The sequence below is a fragment of the Branchiostoma floridae genome, chromosome 5, assembly GCF_000003815.2.
Source record: "Branchiostoma floridae strain S238N-H82 chromosome 5, Bfl_VNyyK, whole genome shotgun sequence".
Classification (NCBI taxonomy): domain Eukaryota; kingdom Metazoa; phylum Chordata; class Leptocardii; order Amphioxiformes; family Branchiostomatidae; genus Branchiostoma; species Branchiostoma floridae.
The window spans coordinates 16,516,136-16,540,778 of NC_049983.1; the positions used below are offsets into that span (position 1 = coordinate 16,516,136).

At 41.1% G+C, this 24,643-nt stretch overlaps 1 protein-coding gene across 10 annotated transcripts in view; it reads right to left on the reverse strand.

The window, feature by feature from the left end:
• LOC118415445 (serine-rich adhesin for platelets-like) overlaps nt 1–24,643 on the reverse strand; it is a 35,019-nt gene that overhangs the window by 955 nt on the left and 9,421 nt on the right. For 2 of the 10 annotated variants that reach the window (XM_035820086.1, XM_035820081.1), the window contains exons 4-6: nt 10,563–11,912; nt 10,315–10,407; nt 9,145–10,164 (exon numbers count right to left, since the gene is read on the reverse strand). In XM_035820086.1, coding sequence (XP_035675979.1) covers nt 10,159–10,164; nt 10,315–10,407; nt 10,563–11,912 — 1,449 coding nt within the window. In that variant the 3' untranslated portion in view covers nt 9,145–10,158. Of the gene's footprint in view, nt 1–50; nt 144–363; nt 1,693–2,966; nt 3,705–3,809; nt 3,897–4,082; nt 5,394–6,012; nt 6,897–6,999; nt 7,091–7,276; nt 8,600–9,144; nt 10,165–10,314; nt 10,408–10,562; nt 11,913–14,485; nt 15,461–15,902; nt 15,981–16,207; nt 16,280–16,681; nt 16,715–17,217; nt 17,404–17,742; nt 17,812–18,354; nt 18,491–19,566; nt 19,764–20,146; nt 20,286–21,077; nt 21,226–21,857; nt 21,956–22,725; nt 23,940–24,033; nt 24,161–24,643 lie in introns of those variants that run through there. The other 8 variants (XM_035820089.1, XM_035820087.1, XM_035820085.1 and 5 more) reach the window with 7 other exon arrangements.

Below are 24,643 nucleotides of genomic sequence, written 5' to 3' on the forward strand. Positions count from 1 at the left end.
AGGGAAGATTATAAGGACGGTGAGTATGACAAAAAGCGGCTAATACATACCTCTGTTGAACCTGTGAAGAAGTCACACATCCATGATGGGTCCTCCGTCTCATCCTCGCGGAGTTGGTCTGTCTCTTCTTCATCACAATCAATCTGCGAGGACAAGATATGGGGCGCACAAATCTATGCCTCGTTATGCAGAGACAAAGAGGACGAGTATGTTTTATCACACTTTTGTTGTGTCGATGTCCAGACTGGCTTTTACAAGTCTGCTGTAGGAAACGAATCAATTTCTAAAGAAGCAGAAACAAGAACATGTACTACAAGTACATTTGTATTATCATAAAGGCATCATTCTGAATAATTGGATTACCTCTGGAACAGCACGGGATCGTCCTTTGTTACGGTGATACTCTTCATCTTCGAGTTCTTCTGCGCGTGCCATCATCTCCCTCTCTTCCGGCAGCAATGCCGGATAGCGATCTTCTGATTCATCGTCATGAATGTCGCCTCCTTTGCTGTTGTTTGCGACCGACGGATGTTGGTTCGCACTGTTTTCTCCTACAGGAGTAACGCCAGATTTCTTGAAGGCTTTCTTGATCACAGCCTTTGAAAGAAGGCATTTTCTGGCTTCGTTGTAGATGTTGCAGAAGGACGACTTTGTGATGACGAAGTCGGGCGCAAGACGAGCCTTCACCGCCCGATGGAACTTTGTCTTCATTCGATCGAAGGGGACGTCTAGAGGATGCCTGAAAACAGTAGTACGAAATGGCAGAGCCATGAAGACGATGTCGTTCTGTGAAGCAAAATCTATGACTTCGGGAGTTACGTGAGTGCTGCTTGGATCCATTAACACCAGGACAGGTCGCACAGGCGAACAGAATATCAGAAAACATTCCTGCAGCCACCGCAAGAAAGCGTCTCCCTCGACGAGTCCTGATGGTGTAACCGCATACAGGGCGTTGTTTGGACCCTCCGAAGTATAGTCTGCGGTGGGAAATGACTTTGAGAAGGTGATCAAAGGTGGGATAGATGCACCATCGGCAGCTACGCACTCCAGGCAGGACAATTTGTGATCGTGACCGCCCTTCCTGATGGCAGCACCTGGGACGTTTAACTTGGCAAACGTCAAGGGCTCCAGTGCTGGGTCAAGGTCAAATCCAATCTCATCTGCATGGTAAACGCGATATGGCTGGCCAGTCAGGCCTTCCTTGGTCATTATGGTCTTCAGCTGATCAAAGTATTCAGTTCTATCTTCAGATTTTGTGCTCAAATTTTCCAAGAAACCTAGCTGTCGTAAGATCGTACTGTTGCGTTCTTTAAAGCCCTTCCACCATTTTTGAGACAGTCCCCTCTGAGGGTGTACCTTCGGGGCCGTTCCGTTTTCTGCGCAGTGTCGAAGATGGACTTCAAGAGCAAGCGCGAGAATTGCCTTCTTGGTGGTGGGAAACCCGTGCTCTGCACGGTACTTCATGTAGTAGATGATGTTGTCTTCTTCATCTTGTAAAATGACAAGGGGCCTCCCCAAATTTGCGTCCAGAGCAGACTTGCCTTGTACCTTGTCTTGTAGTGTTGACCGTGGCACACCGTACTTTCTGGAAGCCGCCCTGGTTGACAGTTTGTTTTCAGCTATGTCTTTCAAAATTTCTTCACATTTTTCCTTGTCCCATTTCTTTCTCTGCTGTCTTGTCTTTATTTTCTTCTGAAAATGCAAGCAAAGCGAAATTAGTATGGCCGAGGGAGAAGTTGGACTACACAATCGATGGACCTAGAATTAGGCAAAATTATTGCCATGTGAGTCTTTTATTTGTTTATACGTAGCTGTGCAACTATCAACGATAATTTTCACAAGGAAACAACCAATCTGTATCACCTTGCTACTAATGGTCTATGCTTTAGGATCTGGTACACGAAGCGGCCGACATTTTATCATATGTGCTATAGCATGTGTATCTGTACTTTTATCCCCAGTACCATCGCCCTTCGACGCAACACACCAACTTCACAGGCACCCGGCGAGGCAGCAGCTGGTTATATTCAACTGAATGACTTGTCAGCCCTAACCTTTGCACATCTACCTGCAAGTATCTCGCAAAAAAATGTTGGTATAAAACATACGTTGCATGAGTCTGTGCTGTTTCATCCAACAAAATCAAATAGATGCCTCGGTACAGTTTCAGCCGTATCAATTGACCTTACTCAAATAACATATCCAGATAGTGCGTGCGCGTCACGGAATTGGCTTAAAATCCTCGTGTGCTGTTTGATCATAGTTTATCTCGGTTCTTAGGAACGTTTATAGGATAGACAAAAATACTCCATCAATGGAATGAAAACATTGTCTCTTTATTTCAAACAACATTTGAATGGATGGATGAATGTTTGTTCAAACTTTACAAACTGAACGTTTGCGTTACATTGATATGTTTTGCATTATTGCACTTAAAACAAAACCTCAAGGTGGATAAAAGAACAATAAAGTATCTGTTGAAGCAAAACAACAAACATATTATTTAGGCCACAACAAGTAAATTTTATGGATGACATCAGCGCGCGCATTAATTTTCGCCTGATTTCAGAAAAAAAAAATTTTTTTCTTCTGCAGGGATGGTCAACATGACGACAAAGTACCAAAATGAGCAAATATGTTGTGTTGTAGCCTAATAATTGAACTTGTAGAAGTGAAACTCGCGAGGTACCTAGGACTGTAGTTGTGGAAATAAAACTTATTGGATAGTTGTAAAGGTGACACCAATATGGAAGCCATGAGTGTGGTTACCAACTTTGTTGGTGATGTCAGTCTGCTACACTAGTGTCACTTTTACCACACCAATACATGTCTTGAATACATGAATGAATGTCGTGTTGGCTCTGATACCATGTTTTGTCCCTTTAATTCTTGTTACAACATTCATCACAACTTAATTGTGCATATTTTTGGAAATGTAGCTATCTTGTTTTTTTTTCACCCATCTTGTTTTTTTTTCGCCCTATCGCACTATTTTTGCAGTCTGCAGAGAATGTCATCCATAAAATCAACTTGCTGTGGCCTTACACAAGAACACATCTCTTCCTGTGATCACTTGGCACTAACAGCATTGCCTCAGGTAACCAAAATGCCTGATATACAAGTAAAACACGTGACATGAACAAGCCTGGGGTATACGGTATGCTCGTCATTTTTTAAAATCAATCCAGTGGCTCTTTAGTCTAAACAAAGATCGAGAAGAGCTTAGAATAGGCTTCATAATAAATAGGCTAGCGTACTTTCCTAGGACATTCGTGAAAACGGAACATGCCCTAACCTGAACAAAATTCAACAGTATTTAGTGCACCTAGATATTATGTGCATACCATACAAATAGTCGGGACTCTGTAATGCTGACGTCAAAATTCGTATTAAATGTGGCCATTACAAACAAAGGTTTTCATTCGAAGCCACGCAATGTAACGTTCGGAGAATCCTATCTAGAACGATCTTAAGAATACAATGTGCTAGCATTAAGCTGAGACTGAGCCAGGTCCGTGCCAGACTATCCAGCCTCTGCAATGCCACCTAGTGATGCACTTGTGCCTGTACAACGTATGACACCACTGTTCATTTGAGATGACATCTTAGCACAAGCAGACGTGTCGAGAAGCCGCGAAGTCTGTTTTTATGTCAGTCCTTCAATGGCTGGTAAGAGGGCGCTTTGTTGAATGTTGTCATCAATCCTGAGGATAAGAACATGAAATATGTTACTAATTTTAGAGACATTTTGTGGCAGGAGAAAAAATTTACAAGGACGGTATGTACGATATAAATGGCTAATACATTACCTCTGTTGACTCTGTGAAGAAGTCACACATCCATGATGGGTCTTCATCCTCGAGGAGTTGTTCTGTCTCTTCTTCATCACTATCAATCTGCGAGGACAAGAAATGGGACGCGCAAATTTATGCCTCGTTATCTGCAATGAGGAGAAGCATGTTTTCATCGCACATTTCTGGTGTCGACTTTCTAAGCAGCTTTATAAGTCTGCTGTAGGAAACGAATCAATTTGTAAAGAAGCAAGAAAAAGTAGTAGCAATCATTCTGTATAATTTCATTACCTCTGGAACTGCATGGGTTCGTCCTTTGTCACGGTGATACTCTTCATCCTCGAGTTCTTCTGCGCGTGCCATCATCTCCCTCTCTTCCGGCAGCAATGCCGGATAGCGATCTTCTGCTTCATCGTCATGATTGTCGCCTCCTTTGCTGTCGGTCGAGGTATATTGGTTCGCCCTGTTTTCTCTTACAGGAGTAACGCCAGATTTCTTGAAGGCTTTCTTGATCACAGCCTTAGAAAGAACGCATTTTCTGGCTTCGTTGTAGATCTTGCAGAAGGTTGACTTAAAGTCGGGCGCGAGACGAGCCTTCACCGCGCGGTTGAACTTGGTTTTCATTCGATCGAAGGGGACGTCTAGTGGATGCCTGAAAACGGTAGTACGAAATGGCAGAGCCATGAAGACGATGTCGTTCTTTAAAGCAAAATCTATGACTTCGGGCGTTACGTGAGTGCTGCTTGGATCCATCAACACCAGAACAGGCCGTACCGGCGAACAAAACGGCAGAAAACATTCCTGGAGCCACCGCAAGAAAGCGTCCCCCTCGACTAGTCCTGATGGTGTAACCGCATACAGGGCGTTGTTTGGACCTTCTGATCTGTAGTCATTGGTGGGAAATGACTTTGAGAAGGTGATCAAAGGTGGGATAGCTGCACCATCAGCAGCGACGCACTCAAGGCAAGATAATTTGTGATCGTGGCCGCCTGTCCTGATAGCAGCACCTGGAACATTTAACTTGGCAAAAGTCAGCGGCTCCATCTTAGGGTCAAGGTCAAATCCCACCTCATCAGCGTGATAAATGCGATGTGGCCGGCCAGTCAAGCCTTCTTTGGTCATCGTTGCCGTCAGCTGATCAAAGTATTTCGTTTTATCTACAGATTTTGTGCTCAAATTGTTCAAAGAACCTAGCTGTCGCAAGATCTTACTGTTGCGTTCCTTGAACCGCTTCCACCAACTTTTAGACAGTCCCTTTTGAGGGTCTATCTTCGGTGCTGTTCCGTTTTCTGCACAGTGTCGAAGATGAACTTCAAGAGCAAGCGCGAGAATTGTCTTCTTGGTTGTGGGAAACCCGTGCTCTGCACGGTACTTCATGTAGTAGTTGATACTGTCTTCTTCGTCTTGTAAAATGACAAGGGGCCTCCCCAAATTTGCGTCCAGAGCAGACTTGCCTTGTACCTTGTCATATAGAGTTGACCGAGGCACACCGTACTTTCTGGAAGCTGTGCTGATTGTCAGCTTGTTTTCAGCTATGTCTTTCAAAATTTCTTCAATTTTGTCCTTGTCCCACTCCCTTAGTTGTCTTGTCTTTCTTTTCTTCTGAAAATGCAAGCAAAGCGAATTTAGCATGACTGGGGGAGAAGTTGGACGACACAATCGATGGACCTAGAATTAGGCGAAATTATTGCCAAGTGATTCTTTTATTTGTTTATACGTAGCTGTGTAACTATCAACGATCATTTTCAGAACGAAACAACAACAATCAATTTGTATCACCTTACTAGCAATGGTCTATGCTATAGGATCTGATACACGAAGCGGCCAACATTTTTGCATATGTGCTATAGCATCTTTGTTCCAAGTATCATCGCCCTTCGGCGCAACACACCAACTTCACATGTACCGGCGAGGCACCAGCTGGTTATATTTAACTGAACGACTTATCACACCTAACCTTTGCACATCTACCAGCAAGCAAGTACCTCACAAAACATTGTTGGTATAAAACATGCAGTAAGTCTGTGCAGTTTCATCCAACAAAAACAGAGATGCCATGGTAAAGTTTCAGTCGTATCAATTGACCTTAATCCAACATTATATCCAGATGCTGCGTGCACGGCGGCTCGAAATAAGCTGAAAATCCTGGTGTGTTGTTTGATTTTAGTTCATCTCAGTACTGAGGAACGTTTCTATGAAATAAAACATACTGCATACTGCATTAACGGAATGAAAACATAGTCTCTTTATTTCAAACAACATTTGAATGGATGGATGAATGTTTGTTCAAACTTCACAAACTGAACGTTTGCGTTACATATTGACTTGCTTTGACTAAAGAATTAAGTGCTATTGCATGCTATTGCACTTAAAACAAAACCTCAAGGTGGATAAAAGAAAAATAAAGTATCAGTTGAAGCAAAACAACAATCATATCATTAACACAAAACGAACAAATCTCTTCCTGTGGTCACTTAGCACTAACAGCATTGCCTCAGGTAACCAAAATGCCTGATATACAAGTAAAACACGTGACATGAACAAGCCTGGGGTATACGGTATGCTCATCATTTTTTAAAATCAATCCAGTGGCTCTTTAGTCTAAACAAAGATCGAGAAGAGCTTAGAACAGGCTGCATAATAGGCTAGCGTACTTTCCTAGGACATTCGTGAAAACGGAACATGCCCTAACCTGAACAAAATTCAACAGTATTTAGTGCACCTAGATATTATGTGCATACCATACAAATAGTCGGGACTCTGTAATGCTGACGTCAAAATTCGTATTAAATGTGGCCATTACAAACAATGGTGTTCATTCGAAGCCACGCAATGTAATGTTCGGAGAATCCTATCTAGAACGATCTTGAGAATACAATGTGCCAGCATGCTAGCATTAAGCTGAGACCGAGCCAGGTCCGTGACAGACTATCCAGCCTCTGCAACGCCACCTGGTGATATACTTGTGCCTGTACAACTTATGACACAACTGTTCGCTTGAGAAGACATCTTAGCACAAGCAGACGCGTCGACGAGAAGCCGCGAAGTCTGTTCTTTTGACAGTTCTTCAATGGCTGGTAAGAGGGCGCTTTGTTGTCATCAATCCTGAGGATAAGAACATGATATATGTTACTAATTTTAGAGACATTTTGTGGCAGGAAAAAATTTACAAGGACGGTAAGTATGACAAAAAGCGGCTAATACATACATTTGTTGAACCTGTGAAGAAGTCACACATCCATGATGGGTCCTCAGTCTCGGAGTTGGTCTGTCTCCGGATCCTCTTCATCATTGTCAATCTGCAAAGACAAGAAATGGGACGCGCAAATTTATGCCTCGTTATCTGGAATGAGGAGAAACATGTTTTCATCGCACATTTCTGGTGTCGAATTTCTAAGCAGCTTTATAAGTCTGCTGTAGGAAACAGATCAATTTCTAAAGAAGCAAGAAAAAGTAGTAGCAACCATTCTGTATAATTTCATTACCTCTGGAACTGCATGGGATCGTCTTTTGTCACGGTGATACTCTTCATCCTCGAGTTCTTCTGCGCGTGCCATCATCTCCCTCTCTTCCGGCAGCAATGCCGGATAGCGATCATCTGCTTCATCGTCATGATTGTCATCTCGAGCTCCTTTGCTGTCGGTCGAGGTATGTTGGTTCGCCCTGTTTTCTCTTACAGGAGTAACGCCAGATTTCTTGAAGGCTTTCTTGATCACAGCCTTAGAAAGAAGGCATTTTCTGGCTTCGTTGTAGATCTTGCAGAAGGTTGACTTAAAGTCGGGCGCGAGACGAGCCTTCACCGCGCGGTTGAACTTGGTTTTCATTCGATCGAAGGGGACGTCTAGTGGATGCCTGAAAACGGTAGTACGAAATGGCAGAGCCATGAAGACGATGTCGTTCTTTAAAGCAAAATCTATGACTTCGGGCGTTACGTGAGTGCTGCTTGGATCCATCAACACCAGAACAGGCCGTACCGGCGAACAAAACGGCAGAAAACATTCCTGGAGCCACCGCAAGAAAGCGTCCCCCTCGACTAGTCCTGATGGTGTAACCGCATACAGGGCGTTGTTTGGACCTTCTGATCTGTAGTCATTGGTGGGAAATGACTTTGAGAAGGTGATCAAAGGTGGGATAGCTGCACCGTCAGCAGCGACGCACTCAAGGCAAGATAATTTGTGATCGTGGCCGCCTGTCCTGATAGCAGCACCTGGAACATTTAACTTGGCAAAAGTCAGCGGCTCCATCTTAGGGTCAAGGTCAAATCCCACCTCATCAGCGTTATAAATGCGATGTGGCTGGCCAGTCAGGCCTTCCTTGGTCATCGTTGCCGTCAGCTGATCAAAGTATTTCGCTTCATCCACAGATCTTGTGCTCAAATTGTTCAAAGAATCTAGCTGTCGCAAGATCGTACTGTGGCGTTTTTTAAACCGCCTCCACCATTTTTCAGACAGCCCTTTCTGCGGGTCTATCTTTAACTTTGGGGCCGTTCCGTTTTCTGCGCAGTGTCGAAGATGGACTTCTAGAGCAAGCGGGAGAATTGTCTTCTTGGTGGTGGGAAACCCGTGCTCTGCACGGTACTTCATGTAGTAGATGATGCTGTCTTCTTCGTCTTGTAACATGACTCGAGGCCTTCCCAATTTTGCGTCCATAGCAGTCCTCCCTTTTATTTTGCGATGTAGTGTTGCCCGAGGCACACCGTGCTTTTTGGAAGCCGCATAAACTGACAGCTTGTTTTCATCTATGTCTTGCAAAATTTCCTCTATTTTCTCCTTGTCCCACTCCCTCAATTGTCTTGTCTTTCTTTTCTTCTGAAAATGCAAGCAAAGCGAGTTTAGTAAGGCCAAGGGAGAAGTTGGACGACGCAATAGATGGACCTGGAATTTGGAAAAAGTGCTGATTTCTTTACACTGCCACATGATTCTATTGTTTCTGCGTGATTATGTAAGTATTATAAATCACTTTACAACATTAGGAATACTTTGTATCACCTTACTCCTATGGGGCTATAATACAGAGGATACATGGACATGATACACAAACTATCAATCTTCCAGCAGATACTATTGTGGCATATCAGACATATCAGTTGGCCAAGGAGTTAACCGGCCAAGGAGTTTCATTTGCCGACCGTAGATTTATTTCCAATAATCATTGTTTATACCATTTTGAATCTTTTTATTTGTAAATCTTATTTGTGTCGTATAGACAACGTTAAAGGTCATCTGTCACCTATTTTGTCTTAGTGTGCCTGGTGCTGGTCATCGATGCATTCGTAATAATGTCTGGTAAAAAGGTAACGACGTGACATTCAAATTGGACCCCATAAACTACAACCATGAAACGCCAACAGACATAACAGTGGTAGATGTCATTTATTGACAGTACTGAATGCTATGCACGGAAAGTCAGATCATGATAGGGCTCAGTGTGTACTACTAGCATCAATATAGATTGTAAAATTCGATTACAATATACCTAATTTGAAGCAACATGCGGAAAAACTTAAGTACCACATGTTTTCTTACTTCAAATACAGTGCAATAATATGACGTGTCACAACTGCTGATCACTTGGTACCAATACTATTGTCTTAAGTAATCAATGCCTCATTGGCAAGTAAGACTCATTACATGAATGCCATAAACAAGTGAATCATATGGTGTTTTGTCAGCTGTGTGCATGTCAATTTTGTTGATCTCAGGTCTTAACGAAGACCGCAAGTCTGGTATCCTTCCTATACTAGCTCAGTTGGGGCACATTCTGCAGACATTACAGGCTTTGTACTAGGCTAGCGCTGTTCAATACTTCCTTAAAACTTGTTCTCAGAACAAGCATAAATATACAAACATATATCTATCTATCTATATATATTTTAATATCTAAAAATAATCGCAGCACACTAAAAAACATGTGTATCACATGTGATGCTAAAACTTGCAAGAAATGTAAATAACAACAACTAACTCTATTCAAGACTTGCAATGTAGATCATGATATTCGTAGAATTCAAGAACGAATCTCAAGAAATCAAACCAAATCAAATACCGTGGGCATAGCACAATGAATTCTTCACAGTTGCAATGAATGTGGCCTATATCAACAAATGGTGTTCCATCCAAGCCATGCAATGTAGAACCTTAACTAGAACAAATTAGAAGCCATGGCGCCTGCAAGCTGAGACAGAGGCTAGGTCCGTGTCCATAGAATTTAATCTTTGCAGCGCCTTCTGCTGACATAATTGTACAAATTTCACCCCACTGCTCACTTGAGAAGTCATCTTAGCACGAGAAGACGTGTCGACAAGAAGCCTCGAGGTGTGTTCTGATGTCAGTCCTACAACGACTGCTGAGAGAACGCCTCGTCGTCATCAATCCTAAGGATACAAAAATGAAACATGTCGTTAAAAATTCAGGTAATTCGCCGAAAAATATGAACATGAAAATGAAACATAAAAGGTGTTTCAGACATTTTTTAAGGAAGAAGAAAAGCACACAAACAAAGAAAGTATATAAAAAATATATACCTTTGTTAACCATGGAAAGAAGTCACACATCCATCCTGAGCACCCAGCCTTGTCCCGGAACAGTTGCTCTGTCCCCTCTTCAACACTGTCGGGCTGTAGAGAGGAGAGTGCATTTTAATGCATATGCGCATTTGTGCTGATACAAAGTTTAAAAAAAAAACATCTTTGCTTTCTATAAGAAACAGGTCAATTGATTTTAGTTCAAAAAATAGCAGTCATCATTATGTATAAGCAAGATATTCAGTTACCGATGAGAATTTCTCGGGAATCTGATAAGATCGTCCTTCCTCCTCAAGTTCCTTTGCGCGTGACACCATCTCCCGCTCTTCCGGCAGCAATGCCGGATAGCGATCTTCTGCTTCTTCATCGTCATGATCATCACTTCCTTTGCTGGCGTTTGCGACCGTCGGGGCATCGTTAGACTTGAACGGCTGCTGGTTCATACTGTGCTCACCAACAGGATATACACCGGACGACTTGAAGGCCACCTCGATCACAGTCTTTGAAAGAACGCCTTCTCTAGCTTTGGTATAGATCTTGCAGAAGGATGACTTTCTGAGGGTGAGTTCTGGTGTAAGAGGATCATTAGCCACGCGATTAAACTGTGTCTTCATTCGATCGAAAGGAACGTCTAGTGGGTGTCTGAAAACACTGCTGCGACTTGGTAGGCCCATGAGGATAATGTCATTGTTCGAGGCAAAATCCATGACTTCGGGTGTCACGTGAGTGCTGCTTGCATCCATCAACACCAGAACAGGTCGCACAGGGGAGCAAAACCGCAGAAAACATTCCTGCAGCCACCACAGGAAAGCGCCGCCCTCGATGAATCCTGAAGGCGTTAGGGCGTACCGTGCGTTGTCTGGACCTTCCGAGCTGTAATCTGTGGTGGGGAAAGACTTTGAGAAGGCGATCAAAGGAGGGATAGCTGCACCGTCAGCAGCGATACACTCCAAGCAGGTCAATTTGTGATCGTGGCTGCCTATCCTAATGGCAGCACCTGGAACGTTTATCCTGGCAAACGTCAGCGGCTCCAGCATAGGATCAAGGTCAAATCCGACCTCATCTGCATGGTAAATGCGGTGTGGCTGACCAGTCAGGCCTTCCTTCGCCATGGTGGCTGTCAGCAGTGCGGAGAAGTATTTCGTTCTGTCCACAGATTTTCCGATGACGTTGTTCAGAGAATCCAGCTGTCGGACGATCGTTATGTTGCGTTCCTTGAACCGCTTCCACCATTTTTGAGACAATCCCTTTTGAGGGTCTATCTTTGGCGCCGATCCGTTTTCTGCACAGTGCCGCAGATGGACCGCAAGCGTTAGCGCGAGAATTGTCTTCTTGGTGGTGGGAAACCCGCGATCAGCGCGGTACTTCATGTAGTAGATGACGCTGCTTTCCTCATCTTGTGAAATGATGCAGGGCCTCCCGTTCGTCGCGTCCATGGCAGATTTGCCTTTGATCTTGTCACTCACTGTCGACTGGGGAACGCCGTACTTTCTGGACGCCGCACTGATTGACAGCTTGTTCTCGATAATGTCTTGCAACATTTTTGCAATTATGTCCTTGTCCCACGTCTTTCTCGGTTGTTTGGGTCTTACCCTTGTCTGAAAATTCAAGCAAAGTGAAGTTAGTATGACCGTCGAGAAGATGGACTACGCAGTCTACTAGAAGATACCTTTAAATTGGGAATAGAGTTTTTTCTTTCTTTTTTTCATTGCCACGGTGTCGTTTTATTGGCTTGTTTGTGACTAAGTATACGCATGTCAATGATCATTTCTGCAAAAGAAGAACCGCTTTATACCCTACGGGAGTACAATATCTGAAACACAAAGCTGTTACATTCTATGTTCTTTCGCACCTCACAAGAGCGTCGCTCAGTCTTGCCATGGGCTTTAGGGTACACCAGAAATACGTGTTATTCTCAATGTCCATGTTTATCGAAGTCTTCATAACAATAGCTGATGAAACTTAAAGGATGACGACTTTTAAACAACACTCGAGAAACAACCACACACAGTAACAGGCATGACACTGGTTTTCAACACTTCATTTCTTCATAGTATTTTTCACCAACTTTCACGCTAGTGTAAAACGAATATCATTCATCGTTTTATTATATGATCAACAACAAGACGGCGGTATCTTCTCTCACGTGTACAAAACTACTGTTAACAAAATACAACATGAACTATGACATTGTAAAACATACAACAGGTGACAATGACACGTGAATGATGCAGTTTCAAACCACTAAGCCTATAACAGCCCTCTCAATCTAAACATACAGTTGTTGTATTGATTCTTCTTTAAAAGCTTTCGGTAATTCGTCAAGATACAGAATACTTACATGTACAATAACTACACGTGCACTGCCAGTAGCCATATTCAACTTGATTTTTTCAAAGGTTTCAACTTTATCCTTATGTGATTTGGTCCATGACTGAAACTGAATATTGTTCGTATATTTCTACCATCACCAAGACGATTCTATAATAAATGATGAGGTAGTAGTTTGTTCCAACCAACACGTTACTACTCGCACCACATGTATATTGCACCGAATCCGTCTTTCCCAGTAAAGCCAATGTTCTTGTGTCCTTCAGAGGACCTGCTAAAGCATGTGAAAGCAAAACAAGAAAACATGAATCATACAATCTGTGATCCTCTCGGTCAATCAATCCCTCTATTCTTGAAATCATGAAAGTAGCATTACAGACTGATAATTCAATAGCAATACAGACTGATAATTTACACTTTCGTTACATAATGTTGCCTTTTCATCCTTACTTCGGTTTCCAGCCCGGGCTTATCTTTACAAGCACAATAACCGGTCATTCAGCACTAAGGACAGATGCCTCGCGAAACTTTTCCTTAATTTTTGGCCCCGTCCTTCGATGCTTCCCTCCTTCCAACTATCCCACTCCACAAGCCTGCTGATACCTGCGTCTTCCTGCCCCTGAACTACACTTGTTATTCCCGTGTCTACATGTTGTGCAGCACTTTCTTCTACGTAGCAAGTTTCAAGGCGTCCCTGTATCTTTTTTGTTACGGACCTGTTGTTCAACCCTCTTGACATAAAGCTTCGACCTCCTTTGCCACTCTTCCTTGGAAAGCATCGCGTTCCTTTTGTCGCTCTGTTTTACACCCCTGATGAACTCCTTGCACTTCCAGCAGCGCACCTTGCCGGCTTTTTCAAGAGGGGTAGAATTGGCTGCGACTTTGAACCATTTCACACAGTGCTTGGAGAAGACAGTGTGATGACCTGTAGACATGTCATGCCGGGCGTTCGAGGGGAAGTAGTAGAGGTTCGTTGAAATTTTCTTGTATTGTTCGTAATCTATGCCGAGACATGGAAACATCTTTCCGATGCTACAGCCAGCCTTCCTTCCCTAAATTGGACAATAAAAAAGTATTACAACACCCGTGTCCAAAGACAAACTGTTGGTATTAAGTTTTATAAAGGCACTCAAATGAAAGTTAAATTGATACGACTGGTCTTTTTATTGAAATAAATTCACTGTAGTTATCTCTATAGACTCACTAAAACCACTGTGAATATATTTCTAAATTAGTCAGCACACCAATTTGGAGCTAAAGCCCTTGTCACACATAACTCGCCATGGCCTCCTGACCTTAGTCAGACCATGGTTGGGAGTTAGTCGTGAGCAAGGTCATCAGTGGAGAATTGGTCGTTGAGGTTGCCTTCATGTTTTTTTTATACTAGTCTTTAAGCGCCAGTGAATTTTGAAAAATCAAAGTCGGGAGAGTCGTGTTGTGCTTAGACGCAATCAGAGGAACGAACTGGAGATTGCATAGGGTGGATTCTAGGGTAGGTCCTACACAGCGCCATCCTTGGTTAGGGAGTGGTCGGGAGCATTGTCGTGGGGAGGTCCTGAGTATCCTTTCGGCAAAAGATCTTGAGATAACACATGGACATGGTACTTGTTGATTACGCTAGCTTGCGTCATGCTCTGCTGACTTCAGCAGAAGTTTGGCTTATGTACTCTTCCACATAGTCTTATAAATGAACAAGTGAACTGCAACCGTTTATTGATTGCAATGGGGTGATTGTTAAGTTAAGAGCACATCTCTTTTCCATTGTTTTTATCAGCAAATCATCTCGAACTGTGTATAAGCAAAAGGGCAGGCTTGTAAAAGCACGAATCATACAAAATAGTCACTGTGGTATTGTCAAAAATTTTTTAAAGAAGGGCACATGGTGAATGACAAGACGATGTCTCTTAAAAAATGGCCATAAATTTTCCCTATAGTAGTTGATATTACTTCAACAGTACATGTAAAAACAAACAATACGTACATTGTGTAGAATTCACATGTAGTACTACTCATGGTCCTGCGAGACCAATGAGTGCCTTTACTTTACATGCATAGCACTTTGCTATTGCTACATGATTGTATTTGGAGTTCTTGACAGTATAAAGCAAAGTGGTATGATACATTTTATATGTCTTTAATTTGTGTGTTAAAAGACTTATTAGGGTCACATTACTGGATTATGGAATGTAGTATATCATGACAACATGAAGAATCTTTCAGGTCTTTTTAATGTGCTACAAATGTAACTATTGACCAACAAAAAAGTCTAACATTCACATTTGTTGTCTCACTTTGTTGTGTACTGACTAACATGTCATTACTTTGTTAAAAAAAAGATAGTTACTAAAAAAACTATAAAATTTGAAACTGACTTGTGCACTTTTTTTCTGAGCCTTGGTTACTCCTATCATGGTTAAATGTATATTGTTAACTTCCTCCTAATTATGCTTAACTCAGCATGCATAGCCCAGTGGCTATACTGCCTCTTGAACAAGAAGGCTCGACTTCTATGCCTGCTGTTCAGCTCACAACATACGAGCTACTGCTAAGAGTTACAGTCCTTAGGTTGGGACGAAAGCCGTGGTCCACTGTTCATTGTGCTTGTCAAAAATAGCTAGGGATATTTCCATGTACACAAAGTACGGTACAGCATCTGTATTCACTGTCAGGACCAGTGAAAGAGTAGCTCTTCAGTTAGCTAAACTGGATGGAGATCACCATCCCCATCACTGATCCTATGGGTCTATGGAGATCTCTCCTCTCCCCTGTCCGGCTTGTGCTAGCCCACTTGAAACTTCTGCCAGAAGCTCATCAACTGTTTAGAGAACATAACAAATGAGTTAGTGGAATACAATTTAGCCATATAGGTTGTGTATAATAATAGTAACCTCAGGCTTTTCAAACTCAAAACAGTACATTTGACGAAGTTTGAAACACTTAAGAGTGGAAAATTTTCTTTAAAGGTTTTCTTTTAATGGCTTCAGTCTAGCTTTACTACTTAACATTGTGACGTTTGCATACGATCCTTACATGTACAAACGTTTTTCCTAGTGAGATGTATTCATACTGAATTGTTTCTGCCAGTTCATTCTAGTGACGCTGAAGAAGAGTGATGGATGTTACTCCAAGCGTCCAAAATTACGTCCGAAAGTAAGTCCGTTTTCATCCAGTTGTAGAGATTGACTAAAGTCTTGCGTTTGAATACTTCACAATGTGTTTTCTACATGAGTGGTTCATAATATATGTCAGGAAATTACCACTGGGACTTGGAGATTCAGAATCCAGTGTGTCATCTGGATGACTCAAGATGCTCGTACAGGACTCTTTGTCTTGTCCTGAAAGGAGAGAAACATACATTTTCAGCACCAAACGAACATTCTAAAGGTTGCTACACATGGGAAAGGCCAGAGAAAATTGGGTGAGAATCCTGTACCTTTTAATAATGTAGCTAAACAAACTCATTAAAACATGCATGACCCTCATGGGTGTAAATAACTGCACATGATAAAAAGTCACTGACATTTTCTAATCAAATAGATGGATGTATTTGAGTGCTTATTACCATTAGGAGTATCAGCATCCTGTGTGTTGTCTGGAGAACTCTGGGCATTTAAACAGGACTCTTGGTCTTGCCCTAGAAAAAAACGTGCATATATGAGCTGAACTCAACATTTTGAAAAACTTAACAAAAATCAATCTCTGTGCTACATTAACAAAAAAACTTAACACGTTAAATGAAAGCTACCTTTTCTTTAAAATCTACTTGTACAATGTAACGTCTGACTAAAACATACTTCTAGAAGGCTCTTAAAAGCCTGATGGCCAGAAGAGAATAGCCAACATCCAGCCTGTTTAAGTACTGGGACAGTATTTTCATCTGCATAATCATTAACTATACATCTGGAAGATATCATAGCACATTTGGTGACAGAAAAGACAGTAATGAGAATCCTGTCCTGTAAGCAATGCAGTTTATTTTATTTCATTTCTTCAAAATTAATCAAAATGATGAAAAGACGGCAGTCTCAGCCCATACCTTCTGGTGATCCATCCTCTTGGGTGTCAATGACTGCCAAAGGAGAAAGTGAAAGGTTCAATCATATAAGGCTGTTACTAATACTACACCCAAACTTCTTTTTTGCAAGATTGACTAATGAAGGAAACATATCTACATGTAGTTACAGTTTTTTTCTTCAAAGATTCAGGCAGTCTAATCTGTGGCTCAAGTGTGCATCAGCCTCGGGCATCAAACCTATGCAATAAAAGAGCCCAAAAATTTCATCAAAAATCTTAGAGTTGGGGTAACCCAGTGTGCTTGTCTAAAATTGTGTGCCGTAGCAAAGTCGCACTTTCAGCTTAAAAAAGCTACTCTTTGTCTGACCCTTTCCCCTTCTGTCATGATCTCAATGAAAAGCGGCTTGCAGGCCGATTTGAGCTTTCATGAATAAAGTTTCAAACAAAAAAAAGGATTACATAGTGTGCTTGAGTTTGATCCACTTTTATTACAAGTATTGGCCCACAGATTTGTCATTCCTATTTCTGCTTCAAATTCCAGCTATCATGAGTACTCACCACGGATCACAATGTTATCCATATGCTTGAGGAAGGTCTTCAGCTTTAGAGCGCCTACTTCACTGGGCCTTTGGTATGTCACTCCATCCGGCAGCCCCTCAACGACAATCTTTCCCTCTTTATACAACCCATAGGGAAAACGGCGCCTTCGTTTACCCAGTACTTTTACATTCAGTATAGCATCACCTATAAAAAAAGACATAAGTATTACTGATAAAAACATAATTGGTATTAATTACGTAATTGGTATCAATTACATTGACATTAACAGGTATGAAAGAAACAAGCCTGGATGCTTGTCTTTTTGGCTTTAGTACACTTTCTAGGTTGCCTCCAGCCAGACTCACACATCTTTTGATTATTCACATGTATTCAGAATTTGAGCAGGCATGCAACTATCATTCAACCTAAATGATGGAATTACTTAATAGTTACACAAATATCCAAGATCCTAGTACATGTTAAATAAATACAGCTTGGAGGACCTACAATTGCAATTATAAAAGAAGTATAACGAGATCTTACACCACTTCCTGTTCATCAATTCTTGGACTCTCTTCTTCAAGGCATCAACATCCTCCTTTCCTGGGTTAGCTAGAAGAATAACAAAGACAAAAGTTGTAAAAACCTCATACTGTAGAAAGGAATTTTCCTTTATATTTTCCAAGATAGGAGTTTTAAGAAGAAATTATATGTACTCAAATTGATATGGTTAAAAACAAATGTGGTTTCCTCAGTCAAACGAGGTACTGTTTTTGGTGTGTCCCAGTTTTTTACAACAACAAAATAACATTAGCACTGAAACATTGTAGAGAAATATTCAACGTACTGCTATCATCTCCTAACTCTATATCTGTCTACCTAGGCCAATACAATATATGTAAATATTATGCAAAAGTGACATTGTGCCATAACAATGTGAATTGCAATGTGCCTGGCCCATCATATTTTGTATTTAGTAATGATGTTACATAAGTAAACTAGTGTGGATAGTTTGTAGCTGTTAGTGATGCATAATGTATGTACATGTTATTTGCCATACATTGTACCTGATGCAATTGTTTGACTTGACATGACTATTTCACAGAGGTATGAGACCTTCAATTTTTGTTTTGTAAGTTTTCTTGAGACACTCACTTTTTTCAGCATCGGTGGCTGAGTTGGACTCAAAAAGTTCGTTGCCTCCAGGTGTTCCACAACTCTTCCTCTTCTTTGTGTTGTGGTCATAGAATTTAACGACTCCATCCCACCCACAAGTGTGAAGATCTGTCACCTAACCAGAAAAGATGGTCAGCACTCACAACTTTTAGGTATGATATAATATAAAGTGGAAATTTTCTGAATAAGGCAATATGTATGATATCGACATCAACTACACTATATTCTCACATTTACATAATTACAGTCAAACCTGTATTAGCGGCCACCTTTGCATAACGGCCACCTGCCCATAGTGGCCACTTTTTGTCGGTCCCTTGGATTCGTAATTATTAAGAAATAGGCTTAGCGGCCACCTGTCCAACGCGGCCACGGCCACACGATTTCCGGTCCCGCAGGTACAAACACACTGCCGATTACGGCCACGCGGACCGCTGATCTATGTCTCCGCACGCGTTCGGCCATATACAGCGCTCGTATCGTCACCCTACGCCGGATTTAAAACCTCTTTGACTTATTTTCAAAACAAAACTTCGTAAACTGGCGCTACCCATACCTGCTGACAAACGAAGTCATATAAGGTCAATAGACGACACCAATATTACGGAGGTAAATTGTGTTTACGTTACGTTCTAATACACTATCGCTTAGGTTAATTTACATCACAAAAAAATCTGAATAATTGTTACAAAGACAAAATGATATGATCTTCAGACTATGGTGGATTGTATTCTTACATTTATTAAGAGATAAGTCTAAAATGACGTGACTTTTCTTGTGAGTACCACATTAGCATAATGGCCAAATCTGACGTGTGAACGCGAGCGGGAACACACGTACGGCGAAGTATCAAAAGATACAAGACGAAAGATCAAAGAAATATGACGATACCGGTCTCTTCAGACAATATCAACTGTAGAACATTTAAAACTTTTTATAGCTTTTGTTTTCTTAATACATATAGTGTAAAAATCATTGCAGTACATGTACAGTACTGTATTATGTGAATAGAGATCAGTGGGTACTAAAACTATGTGTAACTTGTTGCTTGTGGTCAATTAATTAGCATATTCTCTATAGTGGCCACCTCTCTATAGTGGCCAATTTTGACCAGTCCCTTGAGTGGCCGCTATAGACAGGTTTGCCTGTATTTCATACTTTGAGCAGTTAAAAATGGCACAATTAACTTACTGTTTTTTGTAAGACCTTGTATAACTCCTGGGCTGCCTGCTTTTTGCCTCCTGAGTCAAGTTCTTGGAGGGACGCTTTTGGATTGTTTTCAACTTTTTCAGCTTCTTCTTGGAACTTCTTCAGGAACTCAGGGTCCTCCTTCTTCAGCCTTTCATATTCCCTCGCGGCATCTTTTAACACATTTGGTCCACTTTTTCCTGTGGAGATAGAAGTGGAGATAGAAGTGCATACATTTGTACATTCATTTGGCAAATTGTAGCTTCAATGATACATGTAAGTGGTTTAAGTGTCATGTGGCACAAATCACTAGGTCATTTCACAGGCAAAAAAGACTTCCTTACACGTAAAGTTTATGCCTCTCTTTTGAATACTGCTTGTGATGAAGCTGAACAAGTATGTTTACAAGCTTGATTAATCTTTAACAAAGTTGTTATGTAGTGTATATCATGCATCAAATGTGTCAAACAATGATACCCCCTGCAAGGATCTATTCTAATATGGTGGTTAGATAAAATGCATGCATCTAACATATCTATGTTTGGCTTAGAATTAACATACTGATGAATGAAAATGACATTACCTTTCAAGTACCAGCTCATGAAGCGATTGTAGGCACCACACTTTCTCTTTCTGAAAAGCCTTTTGCGTTTCTTTGTGGATGGTTTCTCTTCTCCTCTCCTCTGCCTTTCTCTTTCCTTATTTGTGTTATAAATCCAGTTCTGCTTAGCAAAAAAGATGCAATATGTAAATGTGTTACCATTACCAAGTACCAAGTATAGGTTTTTTAATTGTAAGCCGGGGTGTCTACTGACATGTCAATGGTGTTACATTGCTTTCTCATATTAATGGAAAGCAGTACATTTGTTGTAAAAGGGAGAACTGGGTATACATAGTACTTCACACTTTATAAATTATATGTAGCATGCTTGGCCAATATTTGAGGGACTAAATTTGAATTGGATCATTTTCCTCCCAGACTTCTGATTTCATTTTCACTGCTAGGTAAACTTTTCCCTTAAAATGTCTGAGAACTAAAATTGGTTTGGCCTATTATCATATACTGTAAATGCAGAAATGTTCGCGGTGGATTAATGTTCGCGGTTTTCGCGGTGGCCGCTTCACCGCGAATTTAAAACCACCGCGAATATTTTTCCATAACAGTAAGAGATTACAGTGCATGGTGCTACCGCGAAAAGTCCATTTTCCCGCTACCGCGAAATTAAATCCCCGCGAACTTAAATGCACGTAGTATATCACTATCATACTATTCTTAACAAGCAATGTGCAATTAGGGACAGAGCTCCAAGGAAGACTAGATATTGTAGCCTGGTCATACCAAAAGACTGCTAAAAATGGTGCATACTTCTTTCTCTGCTACACTACCAGCGAATTAGCCCTCTGCTGTGGTGCTTGCACCCGTAGGTGTGGCCCCAGGGCTATGAAACAGTGATGGGGGCCGGGCCTGATGGATCTCACTGATGTATGGGCAACTTAAGCTTTACTATTCTTACCTTAACATTCAGCTCGGGAAGCTTGATTTTCTGGGCAACCTCGGTGATCATCTTCCGACATGCCTCGTCTTTGGTGTTCTGCATACCCTTCTCGTAATACTGGTTAAGTATTGGGTAATGAGAGCTCATGTCTGTACGCACCCTCTTTCTACATGGAATCGAAAAATCATTCATAAGCATTGCACCAAACAATGTCTCAAGGCTTACAGGTAGTGGTGGGTACAGATAAATCTCCAAGCAGATCCTACGGTAGCATAAGAGGCAAGAGGAGTGAAGCCAGCCTAGGAGTGTGTATGCTATCCGGTAGCCAAACACACTCCTAGGCCAGCTTCATTCCTCTGGCAGCTTTTGATACTACAATGTATCTTATGCTACAGTAAGATCTGCATGGAGATTACATCTACGTAGAGGCCTGCTTTATAATTAAGTCCATTGATAACACAATAGGGACCAATAAATATTTTTTTCTTTATTCGTCTACTGAAACATATAGTGCACATGTATGATCACCCAGGCAGGTAGTTAAAGGAAGTTATGACCTGTGTCATATAACACCCTAAACCAAGAAAATACTGATTGTAATGTTTATTATATGTATTAAAAATGGGGCCTTGCAACATTACGAGCTACAAAATACAGTAGCATTCCTAGTACATATACAAAAACAAAATGAACTGAACCATCCATCTAATGCTAATTTTCATTCTTATAGAATGTGGATGAAATAAATTCTAATAAAATGAATGCATCATAGAAATGTTTTGAGGTTGAGTCACTGACCTTGGTCTCTCAAAAGTGACGACGCAATTGCTTTCATTGGACGATGGTCTCACTGAGGCAAATGTCTGGGGCAAGTCTTCTGACGTGGCCTGCAACAGCTATAATTGGGTACTGGGGTGAGACCTTGCTTGGACAAGGTTGAAAAATCATGGGAATCCAAGTAGACAGCAAAAAAGTGAAGCCTATTAGTAAGAAATCCTTGCCTTTGCCCAAAGATTCCAGCTACTCGCCTTGACATGAACAGTTAAGTTGAACTTGGACAAGTTATGTTTAGAATATTTCATACCATACTAAAGTTAGGGTATTACAAAACTTGCTCTTCAGCAAAAGGTAGTGGATGCTTCGTGTACCTGAAACATCTGACCATTTATAAAATCATATCCAGTTGCTTGGGTAACTGCTATTTGGTGCTGAGTTAAAATCTTTCCCTCTCAGTGTATGGGGCAGTCGCCATACCGGTTTCTATCGCCATTGTGCCACACAGGTAAATAATTATTTCATGATGTTTAAATAAATTGGAAAAACAAAAAAGGACCATTATAAGTCATCCTTTACCAACATTTGTACATTGTGAATGTTAGAACTGCCTATACAGCCTAGTTTATTACATGACTTTGTATAGATGTGACATTATGGCCATGTCCTACAGTTTGTATGGCTGCATTTAACGTCTATTCTTCATTTTTGTTAGACTACTACCTTCAACTTGAACTGAATATTCTGTAGCTTATATACCACCACGATTTGATGTGATTTCCTTAAAATATATCCGATTATATACGTATACATACGGAAGTATGGCATCACACTAAGAATTTCAGAAAAAGGGAGAAAATGAAGGACTACTAAATCACACAAAAGCTTTCAGTTCTTCTTCAGATTTAATCTGAATGACACAAGGCAATAACATGTGTTTACACAATCAAAAGATTTCTAGAACAACAATGTGATTATGGTGAGTAAAGTCAAAGTTAATATGATTGTCATATCATAATTATAATACTTCATTACACGTATTAAATGTTTAGAAACATTTCAAACTTACATATAAATATTAGTACTTCCCAACAGTTACTGTAACGGTTGTACAATGTCAGCATTACAATTAATGTTATGTCATCAATGTTAATGTAGGAACCATTAGAAAAAAGTCACTATTGACAAAAATACTTCCTGGAGACTACCCTTAAGTTAATCATATTACATGCATGTAGATAATGATAACCTCACTAGTAGTACTGCCGGAATATGTACATGAATATGAAGCTCTCACAGCAATGTGAGATTCACATTCACATAGTACATGATTGTACAACTTTGCTGTCCTATACTTACTACTATGCTATTCACACTGACATGGTACATGTACATGATTGTTCAACTTTGCTGTCCTATACTTACTACTATGCTATTCACACTGACATGGTACATGGCTGTTCAACTGTGCTATCCTACACCTTGCTGGCATCTTGCAGGGCAGCCAGCTTGCTATTGCGTTTCTTACGGCTCTTGCAGGTCGCCCGTACCCTTCCGCACTTCTCGTTGACCACCCTGTACAACCGCACCTTCACACCGCCGTACTGTCTCTTCGTCTCTGCTGCAAACAGAATTCACAGGGACCTTAAATTAAAAGCCTTGTCCTGCTGAGCCCGTTTATATATGGGATGGACATATTTAACCCTTGTCATGCTGAGCTGTGTTGTTATGGGTTTGGGGTATTTCTCATGTAAAAGTTGCATACCAAGTTGCAAAGCCCATGGAATGGGGGAGTAAATCTGCAGCAGCACTGCACAGAACAGGTTTTACTGATCCGATGAAGCCATCAGTTTTGGGGAGTTAAATTGGCCAAAAATCGCCAGCAGGACAAGGATTAAATGTTCAGTATGACCGAAGACATTTAGAGTTTGAAGATGTCATGATTCCATGAAAAACTCAGCACTTCTCTTTCATTTCTCATTGTGCTTTGATCTGATGACTTCTTCTTGTTGTGTTTCTTGCGGGTTGCCCGTACGCTGCTGCACTTTTCATTTACCACCTTGTACAAGATCACCTTCCCTTCACCGTACTGTTTCTTGGTCTCTGCTGTGAACAGAATTCACATGGATCTTAAGTTAAGGTTCTATTTTCCTGAGAACATTTAGAACAAGAGTTCAAAGATGTCACAATTTCCCATTACGTTTATTGATGATCAACTGATGATTTCTTCTTGCGTGTCTTGCGAGTAGACCGTACACGGCAGCACTTTTCATTTACCACCTTGGATAACATCATCCTCACACCATTGTACTGTCTCATGGTCTCTGCTGTGAACAGAATTCACATAGGAGGTACAATTTAGTTTCTCAGTGTTTCTCATAAAGCCTGGTTTAATAAACAAGTTTTGGTTGACATGTACCTTGATCAGTTCCTGTCACTGCAAATTTGAATACAGACCAAAAACAAAACCTTCTTCATTGAGACAATGGCTAGGACAGTCATGACTGACTAATGACTACTTGTGCCGACTCTGACCTGTACTTCCTGGATCAGGAAAGTCTAGCCTTTGCGGTCATCTTCAAACTCACTTCCTGCCACCCTACTTTCAGTGCATTAAAAACAATTTACCAACACACACCAACCTTAACCCAAATAAAAACAAACATGAAAACCAAAGACTTTGTACATGAAGTCTAGCCTGTACCAGGTGCCCAATGCCACAGGAAAATGCAGCAGAAAGAGGCCAAATTGATGGATAATACAGAGGAACCAGCTAAGGGCGCGGTCACATAGATTGTGTGATTGAGATA